Here is a 19,632-nt window from a genome sequence, read left to right as displayed (position 1 = left end):
CCCAGAAAGCTCTTTCCTTCCCCTCCTTGGCCTTGCGGTTTGTCATCTGTTCTCACAGAGCCCCCTTCTATTGGCCTGTGGCTTCCTGTTCTCAATATGATCCAAATTTACCCTGTGAGGTATTTCCCTGCACACACATGCACACAAGATCCCTCCTCCTCTCTCCTCCACAGCCCCTCTTGGAGGAAGGGTGGCAGAGAGGAAGAGAACAGTCCAGAGTGAATAGGTGTCGGCTGTGATCTTTACACAACCTGGCAGCCGATCCCACAGCTTGTATTAGCTCCACAAGTCGAACAGATGGAACAAATTGACAGAATCATGTTCACTCACCCAGGGCTGGAGAAGCAACTGAGTTGCTGTTTGAAGTCGGGAGCTTGAATGTGTTTTTCCTGCTCTGAGTGGAATTTCTGGTTGTATCGAAGAACCCATGGCTTAGCACCTGATGTGGCACGAAACACTGAATGGGCCTGGCGTGTCTTTCTCACCCAGCCCTCTTGCTTTCTTTTGTCATGGGGGAGAAGAAGGGGAGTTAGGGGGGCTTTTTGAGGTAAAACATGTGTATGTGTTTCCTAGAAGTGAATACTCTGCCCTTCTGCCTTTGAGGCGGTGATTATCAGCAACTTGAAGTTCATTCACGAAAAATCTAATAGTGTCACGTGAAGTCAGATACAACTAGAATTCGGAGTGTCTGGGGTTGATGGCAAACGCTCCGCTGTCCTCAGAGCACCCTGTTAGGACCAGGATCATTCTGGGTAAGAGTTATAATGTATTACACACATTTGCCTTTTCTAGGACTTCAGGATGCATTTGACAGTGACTGGGAAACTGGGAAGATCATGCCAAACAATTACAAAAACGGATCAGATGATGGGGTCCTTGCCTACAAACTCCTGGTGCAAACCGGCAGCCGTGATAAGCCCATCGACATCAGCCAGGTACGCTCACTGCCTTACGCCGTGGGAGCTTCGGAGAGCGTCGTTGAGCAGGGGTTTGGGGCAACTGCCACTGAAGACTGCTTGACAGCGTGCGATCCCAGCCTGTGCTCTCTGCAGATCCGAGGCCTCGGGGGCTGGAAGAATGAATATTGAGTTGGCTCTAACTCTCTTCATTCCACCAGCAGATCGGATGACTGCAGGCAACCCAGAGAGCCTCGCCTTGCTCATCTGTCAAGTGGGGACAAGTGTGTTACTTACCTTCAGAGCAATCGTCAGAAGAAAGTATAGTCGAGGCAGTGCAGACTCTTTCAGACGTTAGACATACTGTGTTGCATTGTTCTCTTTCGAATTCTTATGCTTGTTACCGTGTCAGTCTTGGTTTTATTCAAACTTGGAAAGGCGGGATCCATTGGGGAGCAGAATTTGAAAGAATGGAATTTGGCGTGGATGGATGGGTTAGGGAAGGATAGAAGGATAGGGAGATTTGTTGTGTTTGATTCCTTTGCATCGCTGTGGCCTAAGGGGCAGAGGAGGACAGACAGATTGCTCTCTCATCAGCGACGCAGATGGAAATCCTTGGAATCTGAGTGGACTCACTGTTGTGCTTACCCCCTAAGTAAGAAGAGCTGTTTCTATCTGGTAATCATATTCTCCAGCTGCGTTTGCCTCTTGGCTGTGACACTTGGATTCCGGCATCTCCCTTTTGATTCCTTGGGCATGCTGGGGAGGGCGTTTGGACCCTTCGGATTTCAGATGAGTCCAGCCCCACTACTGGCTTCCCCTTGTAGTAGCTTACTTGCTTACTGACTTCAGGCAGAAAACCGTCATGCTAATGATCTTCCTAGCAGCTCTGTTTATTGTCTCCCCTTTTTTGCTGGCATTAAAGGTGACAGATTTACAAAGTACATTGTTCAGAGTTATTATGGAGTGTGAACTTGGTGCTTTATGGCCACATGGGGCATGCTGTCTGGTTTGACAGGGCTGCGGGCAGAGGCGTCTGTCTGAGAGATAGCGGGGATGCCCGGGGGGCTGGGTTGGGTTTTAGGGACCAGGGACACTGTAGAACAAATGTGATGGGGCCAGGCCCCCGGACATCATTTCCTCTGCCTGGGAGGGAGAAGGGCGTGCTGTGTGCACGGAGGCCGTGAGCTGTACTATGTAATTCCAGAGACGGCTTGAAGACGTACGGTTGTTACATATCCTGTGGATTAATTGAATCCAGATCCCTAAAATTTAGTTCTCTCACTCTCCTCTACTTTCTTCCTTCACTCTTTCTCTATTAGCTTCTGTCATTGGTGTTTTCATTTTGTTAAAAAAGACCGAAAGCATTGGAACCGCTTCTCAATCTAAAGTAAACAGGAAAGAGTATATGCATACGTACGTGTGTGTCTATGTATATCTGTCACCTGATGCTTTTCGCCTATGCAAGGCCCACAGACCCACTTTAGAGGGAGCATAGTATTTGGCATCCTCACAGGATGTGGCGTACTATGTGTGACCACCTCTCTCAGAATAAGGTTCCCAGAAAGACCAAGGCTGTGCGCCCGTCCCTTCCACTTTCTGGCGATGGGCATTTTTTGAATACACAGGTCATAGGAGGCTAGTGTTAGCAAAATTTATACAGATGTTGTTTTATTTTTATAGCTCTCCTCCATTTACTGGGTGGCATTTCCTCTAGTGTTAACAGCAGAGGTTAACTGCACACAGACGTGTATGGGGATTCTTGCCAGCTTTTTTTCCCCCTTCCTCTCCTATAAATATGTTTCTTCAGATTGTTCATTCTCCGCCTTGGCAGCAGTCTTTTAGCATTCAGATTTAATTGGTTCAGTCCATTCCTGGGCCGTCTGCAGAACTGTGTGTGTGTGTGTGTGTGTGTGTGTGTGTGTGTGTGTGTGTGTGTGTCTTATAAACATGCCGATTATTGCATCCTCTGATACGTGCATTTTGAAAGAAAGCAAAGGTGTTCTGATGGGATTTTCTGTACTTGCAAACAGTGGGCATTCTCTCCTTTGCCGCAAAGGAGCAAAGGCTGGTGCAGAGCTCCGCTCCAATTCTCTCTAGGCAGGAGTGTGTTTACCCCAAGCACCCCTCTGAAAGGCTTCTGTTCTGCCCATTTTGCAGCTCACTAAACGGCGCCTGGTGGATGCAGACGGCATCATAAATCCCAACGCTTTCTACATCTACCTGACCGCTTGGGTCAGCAATGACCCCGTGGCTTACGCCGCCTCCCAAGCCAACATCCGGCCTCACCGTCCTGAGTGGGTCCACGACAAAGCCGACTACATGCCAGAAACCAGGCTGAGAAGTAAGTAGCCTTCCATTGGGCCTGCAAGCTTATGGGGCTCCTTACACGCCACACCTCCAGGCTCAGTCACGGCCCTCATCCGTTGACACTACGCAGGGTTCAACAGTGTAAACAGAACAATATATTTCTTTTAGTTTAAAACTCTGGGAGACAGATGAGGATGTGTAATCGAATGCAACTCATGCTCTATCACACTGAGAAATAAGAGTCTGTAGTCTCCCTTCGTGCCTTTGACTCTAAAACGTCCACCAGGCCTCTCTCTTTAATGCCAGCTGTTCCATGTGAAAGTTGGGGACGCCTCCAGGTTGAGTGTTGTGTTACTGTTGCAGAGTTTTATCGCTGGGGATTATATGTTTATCTTAACTTTGTCAACTCTGGTGTTGAAGGGATTTTTGGCAAGTTGGGTCATTCCTATAAGCCACCAAGCACCTGTACTCTGTCAAAGCTGTTTAAACCGGAGCAGAAAAGTCTGTATACAACAGCGTCCTCTTCCTTTCACCTCTCAGCCCCGACTTTGAAAGGTGGTTCTGGATGGATTTAATTTGCATTTGTGTTAGAGATATTAGTAGCGTATACCTTGGGTACGAGGCCAAGGGAGGACGTGAGAAAGAAGACAGGTCCCTTTGCGAACATGGCTGGAGAGCAGGCGGGTTGTGCTTCCCTGTATCTAAACCTCAGAGCCTTGTGGCAAGCAGCCAAGGCTTGTCTTAATGAAAATTTATAGTTGAGATTATAATAGGGCAAATCATGTTTAGCAAGTCAACTGAATGACCCCAGAGGGTCTGGAACACACAACGGCAGCAACTAAATGCTTGTTGTGTAAGGATTTCTTCCCCTGCTGCTGAAGACTTAGCATTGCATTAAAAAAAGAAGCATGGAAGGTTTAAGTGTGTTAGATCACTAAAAGGATAAGAAAGTCAAGCATTTTTCTCAGTAAAGCATGACTTTCGAGTTATTTTGTTCTCATAAGTGATTGAGTAAAACAGTTTGAACTTAGTATTTTCACTTGTGTCAGTTGAACAAAAAAAAATGTTCCCACAATTGAATTCTTAAGTTGTTTAGACCCATTACAAAGAGTGACTGCTTCTAGAAGATTAAAATCTAAGGGTAAATCAGTACACAGATCACAGGCTCCTCCTCCACACACACACACACACACACACACACACACACACACACACACACCCCAAAATCAAAGGTTGATCATTGTTTAAAATTTCTTAAACCAAAGATTGAAACTGTAAAGACCTGAAGACCATCGTTGGTATTGTTTGTCCTTCATGTTGAAAGAGGTGCAGGACGTGGACTTTCTTGCCAAGTTCTTTCTCTTCTCATTGCAATGGTGGAGAATCCGGGGATGCACGTCTGGGATGGCTAACGGTGGGAGCTTGTTGCATTTCTTCCACCCTTGGATGGCGTCCGTTTGCCTTTCTCAGTATTGCCAGGAGCCCCTGATCCATGGGCCCTCTCCCTGTTGCCTTTCTCTCTCCAGTCCCAGCAGCAGAGCCCATCGAATACGCTCAGTTCCCTTTCTACCTCAACGGCTTGCGTGACACCTCAGACTTCGTTGAAGCAATTGAAAAAGTCAGAACGATCTGCAACAACTACACAAGCCTGGGGCTCTCCAGCTACCCCAACGGCTACCCCTTCCTCTTCTGGGAGCAGTACATCGGCCTCCGCCACTGGCTCCTCCTGTCCATCAGCGTGGTGCTGGCCTGCACGTTCCTCGTGTGTGCTGTCTTCCTCCTGAACCCCTGGACGGCCGGGATCATTGTGAGTTTATTCTAAGGGTCTTTGTGGAAGTCACATTCCTTTCAGCATAGCTCTTTCTGCAGCCGGGAAGTTTTGTTTATGTCTGGGCCTCTGGAGGAGGGTATAGATTGCATCATCCATACTGTATTTATTCTACTGGAGGTGGTGAGGTTCATGGTTAGGTAGAGCCTTTAATGGCCTTAATCTTCTGTCCCCTCTCCTTTAAACTTTTTGTGTAAAGATAGGGGAGTTTTTGAGGCACACTTTCCATAATATAGAGCTGAGCATTTATTAAATACAAACACTCAAAGCATAACTGTTTTTTCAATTCAAGTGTCATTTTGTTACTACATCCCAGACCAAATGTAGAGAAGATTCTTCTAAATGGAGCAATAATTCGAGAAGTTAGGATGGTGGTATATGGTTAAATGGTTTTAGGGATGGTTTTGTGTGGTGTGTTTGTTTTAACTCTTGGGCAGAATTGATAAACGAGTACTACCAACCTGTTTTTTGCATTCTTTCTCCAAGTATAATACTCTCAGATTTTGAAACAAGTTTCGGGTAGAGTCTAATAAAATCATGGCAGTATTTAAATTCCATGAACTGTGGTATAGCCTTCAAAATGCCAGAATTATAAAAACAGAGACCAGGTCTTGTTTCTGTACCGTAAGTCTGTGCAACAGGTATGTTTAAAGGTAAATGTTTAGTCTATAGGAGTTTTCATGGTACTTAAGCAATTGATGTTATCCATCTTTCATTAGCTTATTAAAAGAAAGCAAAGGGAATTTTTATTGTACTTGTCTGTCCCCCCTTCACTGCCTGCTGACCCCCACCTCCTGAAGGAAAGATCGTTCTCTCCTTCTTTTGTCTCTGTGTAGTTCATTGTTTTATTTGTATTTTCTCCTCTTTGGCCCAAAAAACTCCAAAGTCTGCCACACAGATTTTCTTTCCATCCCCCTAGAAATTTTTACAAGGCAGATGAAAGAAAGGCAAATAAAAGCTTTTCCTTGGATTTGACTGTTTGCTTTGTCCACCCCAGTAACTCCACATTTCTTCAAAGTGAAGGGGCTGTAACCTGACCCACATCAGCTGACCACACGTCCCCTTTCTCCCAAGTCATCCTCACTCAGTCCATGGACTCTCCAAGCAAAAGCAAAGCTACTTTTACGTAAAAGAACTCTTATTCACCCCGTCCGATCAGCTTTCTTAAGGATGGAGGGCAAGGCAACCAAAAACTCTAGTTGCAACTCAGTTATAAGTTGAAGGATGGTCTCTGATGGTTAAGATCAAAACAGAAGGAAACACCTTGTTTTAAACTGTATTGAATTTGTAGCCAGCAGTGAGTGCGTGTTTCTATAATTCTTATCGATTGCGCTCGGGGAATAGTTTTGAAAAAACTTTTGCAACACCAAGAGTGTGTTTGTACCCAGCCACTCATCCTGTGTGTCTTTTTCAAGGTGACAGTCTTGGCTTTGATGACGGTCGAGCTCTTTGGCATGATGGGCCTCATTGGAATCAAGCTGAGTGCCGTGCCTGTGGTCATCTTGATCGCTTCCGTCGGCATCGGGGTGGAATTCACCGTTCACGTTGCTCTGGTATGGGAGACGTTTTTAGTGAAAGCTGTTCACTAAAAAGGCAACCTGTTTCCTCTAGCTCTTTTTAGTTTCCACGTTGGGGAACCTTTTCATTTTCTCCAACATCAAGGAACACACCTGACACACATCACGGCAGAAAGGCTTCAGAGCACAGACATTCCCTGGGAGTGGCTGAAGTTCAGCCGGACTCCTTTCCCTCTGGGGGAAATCTAAGAAAAAGGGTGTCAAAGGTGAAAGCCAGGCCACGTCAGCAGTAGGCAGTGTCTTTGGTGTGTCCGAGTGGGCCAGGAAGGATTCTGCTCATTTGGTGTCGTCAGTTGTGTCACCACGGGTCCTGAGCTTGTCTGCTGTTCCTAAGACAGATGGTGTATACGTGTGCGTGAATACATACAATTTTTAAAATCACAGTCATAAAGCAGGGATAAAATGAGACCACACTCACAGATTTGGTGGGGATGGCATAGTGGAGGGGGTGAGGTGAGTTGGCAGCTGAGGAAATACCCTGGGGCTGATGAACTAGCTCTCCCACCTGAGCCCACCCAGCTCCTTCGACCTCCCAGCTTCCAAATTCATGACAGCAGAAAGTAGGAGAACTAGCGTTGCTCTCAGCAGGAATCCCCCCCTCCCCCGGCTCTTTCTATGCACAGTCCTGTGAATGCGTTGTGGGAGAAAAGTAAACTTCAAGAGGAGTCTAACCCAAGAGACAAACCCATCGTATACATTTATCGGAGAATCATTCCAAAGCCCTATAGCGATGTGTAAATTATGTTCCGTACACACTTGTGTTTATAGTCTGCGTCCTTGGGTTTATGTAGGCATTCAGTAAATACTTACTGACTGAATAAATACTGATGTTTGGAATGCTTAGCTAGGAAACCAAGCATTTGACTTGGATCAAGTTACTTTGATTGAGTCGCAAAAAGCCTTGCTTCTGCAGTCTCTAGCATTGATTTTCTTTGGGCGTAACACATGGCACATGCATCGCTACACACATGGGTGTCTAGACAGATTCTTCCGCCTTCTACCGTCTGTTGTCTTCTTTCAGGGCCATATTTATGCTACGTAGAGATTATAAATGTTTATATTTCAGAAGGAATGTTTTGTTGCAGTTAACCTGTTTTTCCGCCAAAGTATAATAAAAAGCTGATAATATATAGAAACAGTTTTCTACATTTTGAGCCTACCCAAATTACTTTCCTCAGTTGAGCTGGGAAGAAGGAGAGGGGATTTTTAGAAAGAAGAGCCTAGAGCTTAGAGAACACATAATTACGATATCATTTCTTTTGAAAAGGAGAAAAATGACCTGCGAGTTAAAAATCCACAAATCATTTTATTCTGATGTGAATGAAAACCACTCTTCTTGGTAGCTAGCGTTACACACAAGGGTGGTCCTAGAACAGATCTTTGCGGTGGAAATGCTAACGACGGTCTTTAAACTGTAGCGGCCCCTTGGATCTCTGAGGTAGTATGAACATAAATATCCATACCGGTGCTGAATAAACAGTGAAGGAACGCCTCTACTCCTCACGCAAGATTTACTCCTGAGAATTGAAGGAGTCTCAAGAGGCAGCTTGGCTTTGTGCTGCTAGCCCAGGTCTTCATCAAGAGACTATCCACACACAGGACATGGTGTTCTTACCGTGTCCTGCATGTGAAAGTCGTCAAGGAATCGATGGGCACCTAGCAGTTTACTGTTTCAGTAGCATAAGTTATATGCAAGAAGATCAACCCAACTTTGACCCTTGTGGCCTCACGGCCCAGATACGGCACAGAGCGACGTGGTTCCAAACCATCCCGGTGCTTTCCTCCCGGGAGAAAAAGACAACTACTTTGACCCTAAAATCTCCCAACCCTGAAAGAGCATCCATACATAGACCCCACTTCAGAGAAAAATACGAAAATTCGCAATGCACCTTTGCATGCTTTTGTGTAATTTTATTTCTTCATCCATTAAGTAGAATAACGTCCTGTCCTTCCCTAGTGCACCTGCAAGGGCCCCAAGCCCTCTTCTCAGCACATCCTAGAGCAGCCTGAACTTTCAGAGAGCAAGGTTCTGCCAGGCTCAGCCCTCCCTGTTGGGTCCCACTGGGGGAACAGGCAGGGTGGAACAGTCACTAACCCACATTAAAATGGTCCTGGGTCACACTCTCAAGCCAACAGTCTGGTATACCGAGATCTCCATAAAGTTCCCATTTGGTATCAACAGTATCCTTGACCTAGAAGAGCTTTAGAGAATGCATAAGAGGTGAGATATATCCACACATATTTAGAACAGGCTTGATTGAATTTACAGCCCTGTGTTTTTCTTGTGATCCCTTCATGGTACTTACGTGTACTACAAACACATTAGTTGGAACACAGTGACAGAATTTCTAACCTCAGCGTAACAGTGAGGAAATATGTATTTAGCACCCAGGTGCTAATAAGCCCATTTGGAAGTAAGACCTTGACCTTTCAAAAAATCGGGCAAAATGCTGTCGCTTTCACAACTGGAGGTCTCCCATGTGAATGATGCTAGATCATTTAAGTGTGGGGAGTAAACGCAAGCGTGAGTAACGGTGAAAAGGAGGGAACATCTTGCTCATTTGTATAGTTTTGGCATGGTTTTTAAATTTAAAGTAAATATGCTTTTCTTCTTGATGTTCAAGATTTACATCAATACCAAATACAACCCATTATCACGACCAGGTCAATTTAGTGTAAGCCTAGATTTAGCTAGTTGAGCAGCCAACTAGCTAAACATGCCAGTAGCTAGAGGGTAAGATCTGAGAGGTTCAGTGGAGGCGGATGAAAGTGGCTGATAGCATTGAAGACGAAGCTGGCCACTGACCAAGTCAAGTCCAGGAATCTGATCATCTGAACTCTCCTCGTCGCGCAGGCCTTTCTAACAGCCATTGGCGATAAGAACCGCAGGGCCATGCTTGCCCTGGAGCACATGTTTGCACCTGTTCTGGATGGTGCCGTCTCCACTCTGTTAGGAGTGCTGATGCTTGCAGGATCCGAGTTTGATTTCATCGTCAGGTAAGCGTTAGTTTCTAATGTGATCTCTGTTGCTCATTTCCTTCTGTCTCTGGAAGATTGCAGCATGTCTTCATTGTGACTCTACTCCCCACTCCTAACCCCGCAGCTTTATTGAGGTATAATTGACAAATAAATATTGTATATATTTAAGGGGGTACAACATGGTGGTTTGATGTATGCATACATTGTGAAGTGATTGCCACAATCTGTGACTCCACTTTCTTTTGAGTTTATTAACTCAGAGGTATCCTGAGAGGCATAAAAGCAAGCTCCCTTCTAGAGCTGTCTTGGGGAATATCTTAGGGAGAAAAGATGGAGGGTTTGGGGCTAGCAACAAAGGCAACTCTACAACTTGAAACCGATATCCCAGTTATTGCTATTGAGGTTAGAAATACCAACAGAAAGAAATGACCTGGTTCCCATTAATTGACTGAATTTGACCTTTACTTCTCCTTCAAAACTGTAGAAAGGAAAACGTACAGATGCCTACAATTTTCACATAGATTTTATTCTTTTAAGAAGTGAAGACGACATGCCTTGATTTCACATTTGAGTTGCCACTAAGATTTAAGAAGCATTTAACGTGTGACTTAACACCAATAAATTTTTGAAATCCAAGCCTAGTTGGATACATCTTTCAATTTGGATTTCATGGCAAGCAGTTTCTGGTGAATTTAATTAAGGATTTGACTTTGTGAAGTATAAAAGGAGAGCAAGTTTTCCTTTTAAAAAGAATTTGAGAACTGCAGGGAAAGACCATTTTCTTCTCTGAACAAGCCTCCGCAGCTTTTTGACAAAGCTGCCCTTGGATGTAACCCTGTTGCTCCGTGGAGGGGCGAGGCCAGAATCATCGATAAATAAAAGATAGTCCAGAATTAGGACCATGGTAGAGCAGAATGAAATGTGAGAAATGACTGGATTGTTAGGGACATTTCGATAATCTAGAGAGAGAATCTAAACAGGCTTTTCTGGTGTGTATGTTGCAATAGGCCTTTCAATTCCAAGTGAAAAGAAGAGGATTTTAAGTTGTAGCCAACGTTTCTTTATTACGAGAAAAGATCAGTCCACTGGTCTGTGACGTTACCCCGTCGGGCGGGTCGGCATCATGGAGCTTTAGCCTTGCTAGAATGAGTGCCAGGGTTGGCTCACTGTCGCTTGGGTGGAGAATGAGTGGAGAGGTGTAGACCAGTACTTCTCAAACTGTAACGTGCTCGAGAGTCATCTGGGGCTCTCTGTAAGTGCAGATCAGACTTCATTGGGGGTGGGGAGCAGAGTCTGCGTTTCCAGCCAGCTCCCAGATGATGGCCACGTTGCTGATCCTCTCGGCACAGATGACTGATCACAAGCCCAATTAGTACACCCTGTTTGCCAATATCAGGTAGACATATGCCTAAACTAGGTGAAGGTTTTGGTCTGGGTTTTGTTTGAGGCTCTTAATTTGATTTTGACTTTTCCTTTATTCGGGCATTAGTAGCTGTTTCTCTGTGATGTAAAAACCCTATGTCAAATAGAGTTTCTTTGTGTAATGTCTCATTCAACACAATGTAGTGAGCACCTCATAAGTGCCATTTCACACAACTGCAAGTAATGTAGACCCCGTCCCCCTGTCCATAGTTTACGGTCTATGGGGGGAGAGACAAGGTCACAGGCAATTCAAAACCATGGGAAACAGAGTGTGATGGGATCTCAGAGGATCTAACTCAGCCTTGTGGGGGATGCCAAGGGAGCCACAGAGAAGAAACGTAGCCTGAATTAGAACAACCATCTGGGACCTCGGTGGAGAGCAGGATCCCAGCTCTCTCATCTAACCCATGGCGTCTTGTTCTCTCCCAGAGATATCAGGGTTCTTGTTTCAAGCACTTAAAAGGGCTTCCCATTTTCTAGAACTGGATGGATTAACCTGATAAAGCCCTCACTGAGGTCGACTAAATGAGCAGACATTGTATACACTAAGCTGTCAGAAATCTAATTGGTCTGTTTATTCTGCAGTTAGATGGATGGGATGCAAATGTCTTAATGCCTGCTGCTGATATATGCCTCAGCCTAAAGTTAAAGCAGTTTACATTAGTGCAAGACATCGGCTGCTTGGTTTCTACTAATGCAGCTCAGAAGTTTCTAATGTTTACAATAGCTGCGAGGTATTTGTATTTTTATAGGGATTCTCTCTCCTTTCATCTAAGGTTGAAACATATATAGGCACAGCAAAGTTTGGTGCCTGTTCCGTTTTATGATCAAGAGGACCATTAACAGATAGATATCTTGCCCTCCCTCTTCCCAGAACATCCTGAGCTCTCCCCCACCCCAGCCCACTTCCAGCAGAATTGCCCTAGAAACCGTTAGTTACAGAAACGCATGCTTGCGTGGAGCCCGCTGCCTCCAGCTGTGTGCGACATCCTCCAGCGACTCTCCCTGGCTGACAGGTTCACCTTGGTATTCGTGAAGGATCCCAGACCTCAGCCCTCAACGGTGGGAAAGCAGGGCCACTTGTGCACTCTCGTCTTCTTCTCGGTGCTGCGGCCTTTATGTTTGAATTGGCTGACGCAAAACAAGAGTATTCAGAGATGCTAAATTGTTCAACAAAAGATTGGCCGGCTGAGCAGCCCGTCATTGTGGACCGCCCTCCCCCGAAAATGCCCCAGCAACCACAGAATGGGCAGTGTTTTCTTTGCCGAAAGCTGGTTCCAGTGTTCTTAAAAGATGGCAGTTGGAACTATTTGGTAAAACTGGAACTCACAGAATTCTGGGCAGAAAGTTGCGGTTAATGAAAGCCCAGGGAAAGCCTTACCTGCTACGCTGGAGACTTAATTAGAGATTCTGCTCTAAGATGCAGAAGCATTTCACAGTGGATTAGCTGCCTGCAGAAGTGGGCTGCTTTTCCTCCTGGGCTAAATTGTTTAAATTCTACACCCTTCACTTCATTTGTTTGCTTCTGCTGGGTTTTCATGAACGGGGCCCCTCTGCATTGTATTTGTGCTTTCAGTCTGCTCGGCCATTCAGTTCACATTCCATATTTTTGTGTTTGTGTAACACATTCATAAATAACATTGCATGCCATGAGATTTCAGCAAATTAACAAACCTAATTTTTTTTCTTCCCTTCATGAACTAACACTTTGGGTTGTAGAATGTAGTTCTCAAAGTCATAAGGTGAAAAGAAAAGAGAAGAAAAAAAACTAACCTCGTGCTGAATTTGAAACGCAGTGTTGTAACAGCCTTTTCACTGGTGTGGGTTTTGTTAATTTTTGGCTCTGACGTTTGGGCACGTGAAGGGTAGCTTAATTGACTTTTGCCGTGGTAAGTGTTCCTGTTTCCCTTTTATCTTCAAGGTATTTCTTTGCTGTCCTGGCAATCCTAACGATCCTGGGTGTTCTCAACGGACTGGTTTTGCTGCCAGTCCTTTTGTCCTTCTTCGGACCGTATCCTGAGGTCAGTAATTGTTGCCAGTGTAGTGTGCGGCCCTCAGACCACCTGAATATTGTTTTTCCTGGTGTCACTCTTAATTTAGATATTTAAGTCTATCCACATTTGCTGGTTGTTTACTTTTTCAGTAAACAGCTCAAATAACTATGGCTTTTTTTCTCTTCAGTTTAATAGTCTTAGGGGACGTAGGGGGAACGGTTTGATCTGGTTTAGGTTGTTTATTTTTGAAACCTAGTGATTGGCAACCTGAGTCTTGTAGGTTCCACTCAAGAAGAATATCTGGGCTTGAACAGGAGTAAAAAGGGCACGGCCTGCCTTTCCAGAGTGTGAAAGCAGAGGGCAGTTCTTTCGCTCCAGCTGTCAGGCCCAAGGGTCTTCAGAGTGGCAGGGATTGGGCCAAGTGAATACAGGTGGGGGGAGGGGCAGCGACCCCTGAACAATATTGTGCTTTGAACCTTAAGTGTGGCCACCGGGTAAATGGTTGATAACACCTGTAATATTGAATCCCCTTAAATAGGTGTCTCCAGCCAACGGGCTGAACCGGCTGCCCACCCCTTCCCCTGAGCCGCCCCCCAGCGTGGTCCGGTTTGCTCTGCCCCCTGGTCACACGAACAACGGGTCTGATTCCTCTGACTCGGAGTACAGTTCTCAGACGACGGTTTCGGGCATCAGTGAGGAGCTTCGGCACTACGAGACCCAGCAGGGCACCGGGGGCCCTTCCCACCAAGTGATCGTGGAAGCCACAGAGAACCCTGTCTTCGCCCGCTCCACCGTAAGTCACAAGTCACCGCAGGAGGCAGCCCCTGCCTGCTCTGAACAGCAAATCACAGGCAGCATGCCCAAAAATGTATAGGTTAGGTGGACTCATATGAAATTGCCAATATTTGGCTCTTCTTAAACTATAAAAATGTCAGTTTCGTGTGGTTGTATCTCATACAGATTGAAAAGGGCAGGGACCAATATTGGTCCCTCAGCATCCATCAGCATATATCATGCTTGAGCTAAGTACAGTTTGAGCTTAAGGACCGGAGGTAAAGCATGCCTTGCTCCCCCTGCCCCCCTTTTTTTGAAAGCTACGTATCATTGTAGGATGATACCTGTTTTAAAATGTAATGGTATTTTTATTGCCAGCAGAAGTGATTTCTTTTCCCTTCCACTTCTGTTACTTTTAATTACCCTTGGTGTAAAATTATTTCAGTCGTTATTGTCCAAGACTTCACCAGAAGCTTTTGTGGCTCCAGGCTCGTATCCTAGGTGGCGGGAAGGAGCAGAGAAGCTGAGAACCAGCCTTCAGTAATTCAGGAAAACCGTGAGCAGCCCGGAGCCTCTTCTCAGAGGCCCTGGGAGCCCCAACTGCATTCTCCCCTCTCCGTGCTCCCCAGGATGTCCTCGGCCCCCCAGGCCTGGAGCACAGCACACAAAACCCAAGGAATGTTCTAAGGCTCCTGTTGCTCTGACAGGGGGCCTCCTGCTGTCCCTCCAGGAAATGGGTATTCCAGTCCCAGGCTGGAGCTGCCCTTCCATGAAAGAGAGAGAGGCCAACCAAATAACCTAAATTTTCTTCCTCTTACCCCCCGTGACGATGCCTGCTGAGCTGCAGTGTGAATCTGGTTTTGTTCAGCGGGAGCCTAAAAATAGGTACAAGCTGAACGACTTTGAAGTTGGTCACGGTCCTTTTGATTGATGTGGCCACTGTGTTGCTCCATGCTTTGTACAGAGACCCAGAAACCAGATTCCTAACAACAGGATAGAGCAGCACTGCCCAGTAGAACTTTCTGTGACAGCGCAAATGCTCTCCAGTGCAGTAGCCACCGCCCACGTGTGGCTGTGGAGCATTTGAAACGTGACTAGTGCGACCTAAGGGGCTGAATTTTGAATTTCAGTTAATTTAAATGTAAATAGCCATATGTCCCTAATGGCTACCATATTCAACAGTGTAGGTAACGTCCGGGCAACGTCCTGCATTTGGGCGAGCCAGGGCCAGACATTTAGTCATTTTAGAAGAAGAGGAGCTCGAGATCGGATTCTGCCCGGCAGGGTGGGGTTGGCGGACTGTGGGAGAGAGGCAGCTCGGGTACTTAGACCACAGCCCTGCATTTATGGGCAGCAGCCGTATGTGTCCGGCCAGCTGTGCTGGAGAAAGCCTAGGCATAGGGTCCAAACAGGGCGTACCTCTGCCACGTCGTTGTGGGTGGAAGGCCCCTGGTCCCTCCCTGGGGCGCTTCCAGCCATCTGTGGGGTTGACTAAGCTCTAGTTCAGAAAGAGCTGTGTGTGGGTGGCCGGGCGGTAGTCAGAGCCATGAAGGGAGGGCTGGGGCAGCGGGGGCCGATGCCCAGCCTGGGGTTAGCCCCCGGCCTGTTTCAACCTGCCCTTGCCCTCTGCAGGTGGTCCATCCTGAACCGAGGCAGCACCCACCCTCCAACCCTCGACAGCAGCCCCATCTGGACTCAGGGTCCCTGCCACCCGGACGGCCAGGCCAGCAGCCCAGAAGAGAGGCCCCCAGAGAATGCTTGAGGCCGCCCCCTTACAGACCGCGCAGAGACGCTTTCGAAATTTCTACTGAAGGGCATTCTGGCCCTAGCAATAGGGACCGCACGGGCCCCCGGGGAACCCGTTCTCACAACCCTCGGCACCCAGCGTTCACTGCCACGGGCAGCTCCGTGCCCAGCTACTGCCAGCCCATCACCACCGTGACGGCCTCGGCGTCCGTGACTGTTGCAGTGCACCCCCCGCCCGGGCCCAGTCGGAACCCCCGAGGGGGGCTTCGCCCGGGCTACGAGGACTACCCTGAGACTGACCACGGGCTGTTTGAGGACCCCCATGTGCCTTTTAACGTCCGTTGCGAGAGGAGGGATCCCAAGGTGGAGGTCATTGAGCTACAGGACGTGGAATGTGAGGAGAGGCGCCGGGGCAGCAGCTCCAACTGAGGTGGGCGGGGCCGGTGGGCAGGTGGGTGGGCCTCAGAGGCACTGCTCTTCAGTGACCCCTCAGGGACTTAGAGGGACGCAGATGGCTGCATCCTCCTGGAGCCCTGGGCACTGATGTGTCCCCTACTGAACCGCAGTGACCTCTTACCCACAGGCAGGGTTGCCTGTCTAAGCTTCGTCATCCTTGGGAGAACCAGTTGAGTTCCAGATTGGATCTGTCCCTCACAGTTAGCCTGTGGAGGTTTAATGCATCTCAACAGAGACACTGACAGCTGCCCCTATCACCTATTTTTCAGTCTTTTAAAGCCATAGCAGGTATGTCTGATGAACGCACAGCTCAGTGAACAGTCACAAAGTGAGCACATCCCTGTCACCAGCCCCCAGGTCAAGGGAGAGATCATGACCCACCCCTGGAAGCCCCTCATGCCCTCACCCATCCCCCACCGTCCTGATCTCTATACCCCAGACCCGTTGTGCCTGTGTTTGTGCTTTATAAATAGGGAACTCGTTGACCTGTTACTTTGACTTCCTTTTTTTTTTTTTTTCTTTTAAAGGGTGAGTAAAATCTGAAGCAAAGAGGCCAAAGATTGGAAGCCCCTCCCTACCCCTACCCTGCCCCACCAGAACTGCTTGGAGAGAGCTGCGGAGTTAGAAAGGTGTGACGTGCCAGACAGCAGTTCATTGTTACTGTAACTGATTGTATTATTTTGTGAAATATTTCTATAAATATTTAAGAGGTGTACACATGTGTAATATACGAGGGAACGGATGTAAAGTAGTGTGATCCGGGTTTTCTGCACTCCCGCCTCCGGAGCAGGCGGTGGGGAGACCGCAGCGGAGCCCCTCCCTATTTGTACATTGGTCTCTGTGCCACAACCAAGCTTAACTTAGTCTTAAATTTCAGCATATGTTGCTGCTGCTTAAATATTGTATAATTTACCTGTATAATTCTATGCAAATATTGCTTATGTAATAGGATTATTTTGTAAAGGTTTCTGTTTAAAATATTTTAAATTTGCATATCACAACCCTGTGGTAGTATGAAATGTTGCTGTTAACTTGCAAACACGCTATGCGTGATAATTTTGTTGTTGTTTAATGAGCAAATATGAAGAAAGCACGTTAACCCCGGTGGCTTCTCTAGGTGTAGTTGGATGAGATTCTCTTGTTTGGCTGTGTGTGTGAACATGTGTGCGATTTCCCGATGTACTGTACTGTGACTTTTTTTTTTTTTCTTTTTTTTTTCTTTTTACTGTCTGTGAACCCGTGGTGGGCTCTACCTTTGGCCAGAAGAGTCAGGATATCTCTAGTGCTAGCGCTGGTGGAGGGCTAGCCCTAAACATCTCCTTTATCCTTTTGCCAGACTCACTTCAAGTTCAGGGCATCTCTTAAGATTATTGGCTGCCATCCAGACACCCCAACTCGTGCCTCAGAGGAGATAAGTTCCTTCGCATGGACCATTGTGGTGGATGTTGGAACCTCAGGGTACAGAGCTCACATCTCTTCATCTTCATTGGTATTAAAGACCTAGAGAACATGCCCAGTGGGAGCCTCAGCTGGGCCGTGAGCGTATCCTCTAAAGTACGCAGCCTTCCTTGTACCTCTCTTGTAACCAACGCACAACACACACACACACACACACGCACACACCACCCAAATTTAAGAGTGGATTGGAAATCTTCTGGAGACAATGACCTCTTAATTCTGGGTCCACAACAGACCCAGAGGTGATGTTTTGAGTCCCTACGATTTAAACTCCCTCTCTTGCTAAATGGCACGGTTGGGGCTTTCTGGATTTGTCTGCCTCCTCTTTAAAATAGTGAGCATCCAGTATGGAGATATGGAATCGGAAATTCTATAGGATATGAGCTTCAGAAGGCTGATCCTCCGAGTGTTCATATTAACATTATGGGTGCACGCTTCCTAAGTATCTCATCCCCCTCTTTCTCACCATCATTAGTGTTCTTTCAATGTGACATTTATTGGAGAGCAGGAAGATGCTAATCGCATAACCCCCACTGAAGAATGTATATAGAGACATATCTCTCAACCAGGTGTTATTTTTAAAGATCTGCTTCCATGTCAATTCTGTTTCCTTGCCCTGAGGTTTGGTCTTCCTAGGCTCTTAGCCAGAGACCAACAAATGTTGGGGAAGCACTCGGTACCCGGACTAAGCTACTGTAGGAGTGCACAAATGGCAGCTCCCATTATGCCTCCTGTTTTACATGGAAAATCTTATTCGAAAGGCAACGGCCCACAGTAGTACCAGCAGTGTAGTGACCTCAGACTGTAAAACTCGCCGCGAGACTGTGGCTACCAGATGTGTGTGTTTATAGGCCAGGGGCCCAAATGGCCCCCCACTGCTACTGTTGGGTGCCTCTGTCAGCCACACTGTCTGTCTACCTAACACTCAGCTCTGCTCAGAAAACGTAATATCCCGCATCCAGGAGAGAGATGATGCAAAATTCAGAGGTCTGCTTCCCTCTGGCTCGAGGAGTGCCCTCACTCCTTTCCTGAGCCCAGCTTGCATGGTGCCTGACTGCTTGGCTGGCCCCTGCTTTCTGCACAGCGTAGAGCTCTCTCCAGTAGTCACATTGGCAAAGGGAGAACTCGGGGGCTGGCAGGCAACCAGAATTTCTCTCTCTCTTTTTTAAAATAGTTTTATTTTGTCTGTCTTGTTTGTTCATTTGGATGTTTTAATTTTTTTAAAAAAAAAATCTTTGCTGATATTTATAATTTTGTATCATAAGAATGTTTTCCTACAGTATTTGTCATGCCAGTTTATAACAGAAAAATGCAGGGATTTTATTTCTATTGGAAACACTATTACAGCTATGTTTTACCTTTGAACAGAATTTTTATTTGTATAGAGTGCTTACTAATATTAAATAGTTCAGAGTATATAACATTTTCATTAAGGACTCATGGTAGGTTTTAGTGTAAGGAGTTTAAAGGAAATATTCAAACTGGGTCTCATTGTCTGCCCATTTGGGCAGAAATGGGTTTGTGTCATTTCAATTACAAAGATAAAAGTATGCCATATAATTTATTTATATGAAAATTTATTTTTGTAGTGTATATAGTAGTCATCAAGTCTTTTGACAGAAGTATATTTTTAAAGAATTTATATGTGATGAATCCATAATGTCTGGAACTTTGCTGAGACATGAGTGGGGCACACTTTTCATTGTAAAGTACAGCAAGGAGAAGAAAATGTCTAACAGTGTTAAGAGAGTGAGATTGAGTGAATATCCATGCAGTTGTGGAATGTGTATTAGTTACCATTTGTGACCTAGCGTGGTTCTCGTTTTAAACCTCAGAAGGCAAAAATGTACAAACTCTCTAAATATTAATGTTCAAACACTGATAGAAATTCTAACATGAATAAAAAATAATATAACTTGTTGGTTACATCTTTGTTTATGGAATGGTTTTTAATTAAAATGTTTTACGAAGGCAGTTAGTGTGTCACGCCGTCATAAACTTTATTTTTTGTCTGACTGACCTTGTTCAATACTCACGTTTTTGTTCTCCTTCACGGAGGCATTATTGACATAGGAAGAGTTCTACATTTTTATTTTCTGACGCAAAGAGAGGTCCTAAGTTACCCTTCAAAATGATTCCTTCTGTCATCTCTTAGCCTCTTTGTGTTTCTTTTTATGTGATGCATAATAATT

At 46.0% G+C, this 19,632-nt stretch overlaps 1 protein-coding gene across 4 annotated transcripts in view; it reads left to right on the top strand.

Annotated features, from left to right (window-relative positions):
* PTCH1 (patched 1) overlaps positions 1–19,366 on the top strand; it is a 57,905-nt gene extending 38,539 nt beyond the window's left edge. For 3 of the 4 annotated variants that reach the window (XM_024753842.1, XM_024753841.1, XM_024753840.1), the window contains 9 exons: positions 793–935; positions 3,057–3,240; positions 4,733–5,013; positions 6,450–6,587; positions 9,466–9,608; positions 12,934–13,033; positions 13,545–13,799; positions 15,413–15,956; positions 16,510–19,366. In XM_024753842.1, the coding sequence (XP_024609610.1) occupies positions 793–935; positions 3,057–3,240; positions 4,733–5,013; positions 6,450–6,587; positions 9,466–9,608; positions 12,934–13,033; positions 13,545–13,799; positions 15,413–15,955 (1,787 nt within the window). In that variant the 3' untranslated portion in view covers position 15,956; positions 16,510–19,366. The remainder of the gene's footprint in view (positions 1–792; positions 936–3,056; positions 3,241–4,732; positions 5,014–6,449; positions 6,588–9,465; positions 9,609–12,933; positions 13,034–13,544; positions 13,800–15,412; positions 15,957–16,509) is intronic. The other variant, XR_003004339.1, reaches the window with a different exon arrangement.
* Positions 19,367–19,632: the final 266 nt, after the last annotated feature.

The sequence above is a fragment of the Neophocaena asiaeorientalis genome, unplaced genomic scaffold, assembly GCF_003031525.2.
Source record: "Neophocaena asiaeorientalis asiaeorientalis breed wild unplaced genomic scaffold, Neophocaena_asiaeorientalis_V1.1 scaffold220, whole genome shotgun sequence".
Lineage (NCBI taxonomy): Eukaryota > Metazoa > Chordata > Mammalia > Artiodactyla > Phocoenidae > Neophocaena > Neophocaena asiaeorientalis.
Note: the sequence above shows the minus strand (reverse complement) of the source record. Positions and strands in the feature narration are given on the sequence as shown.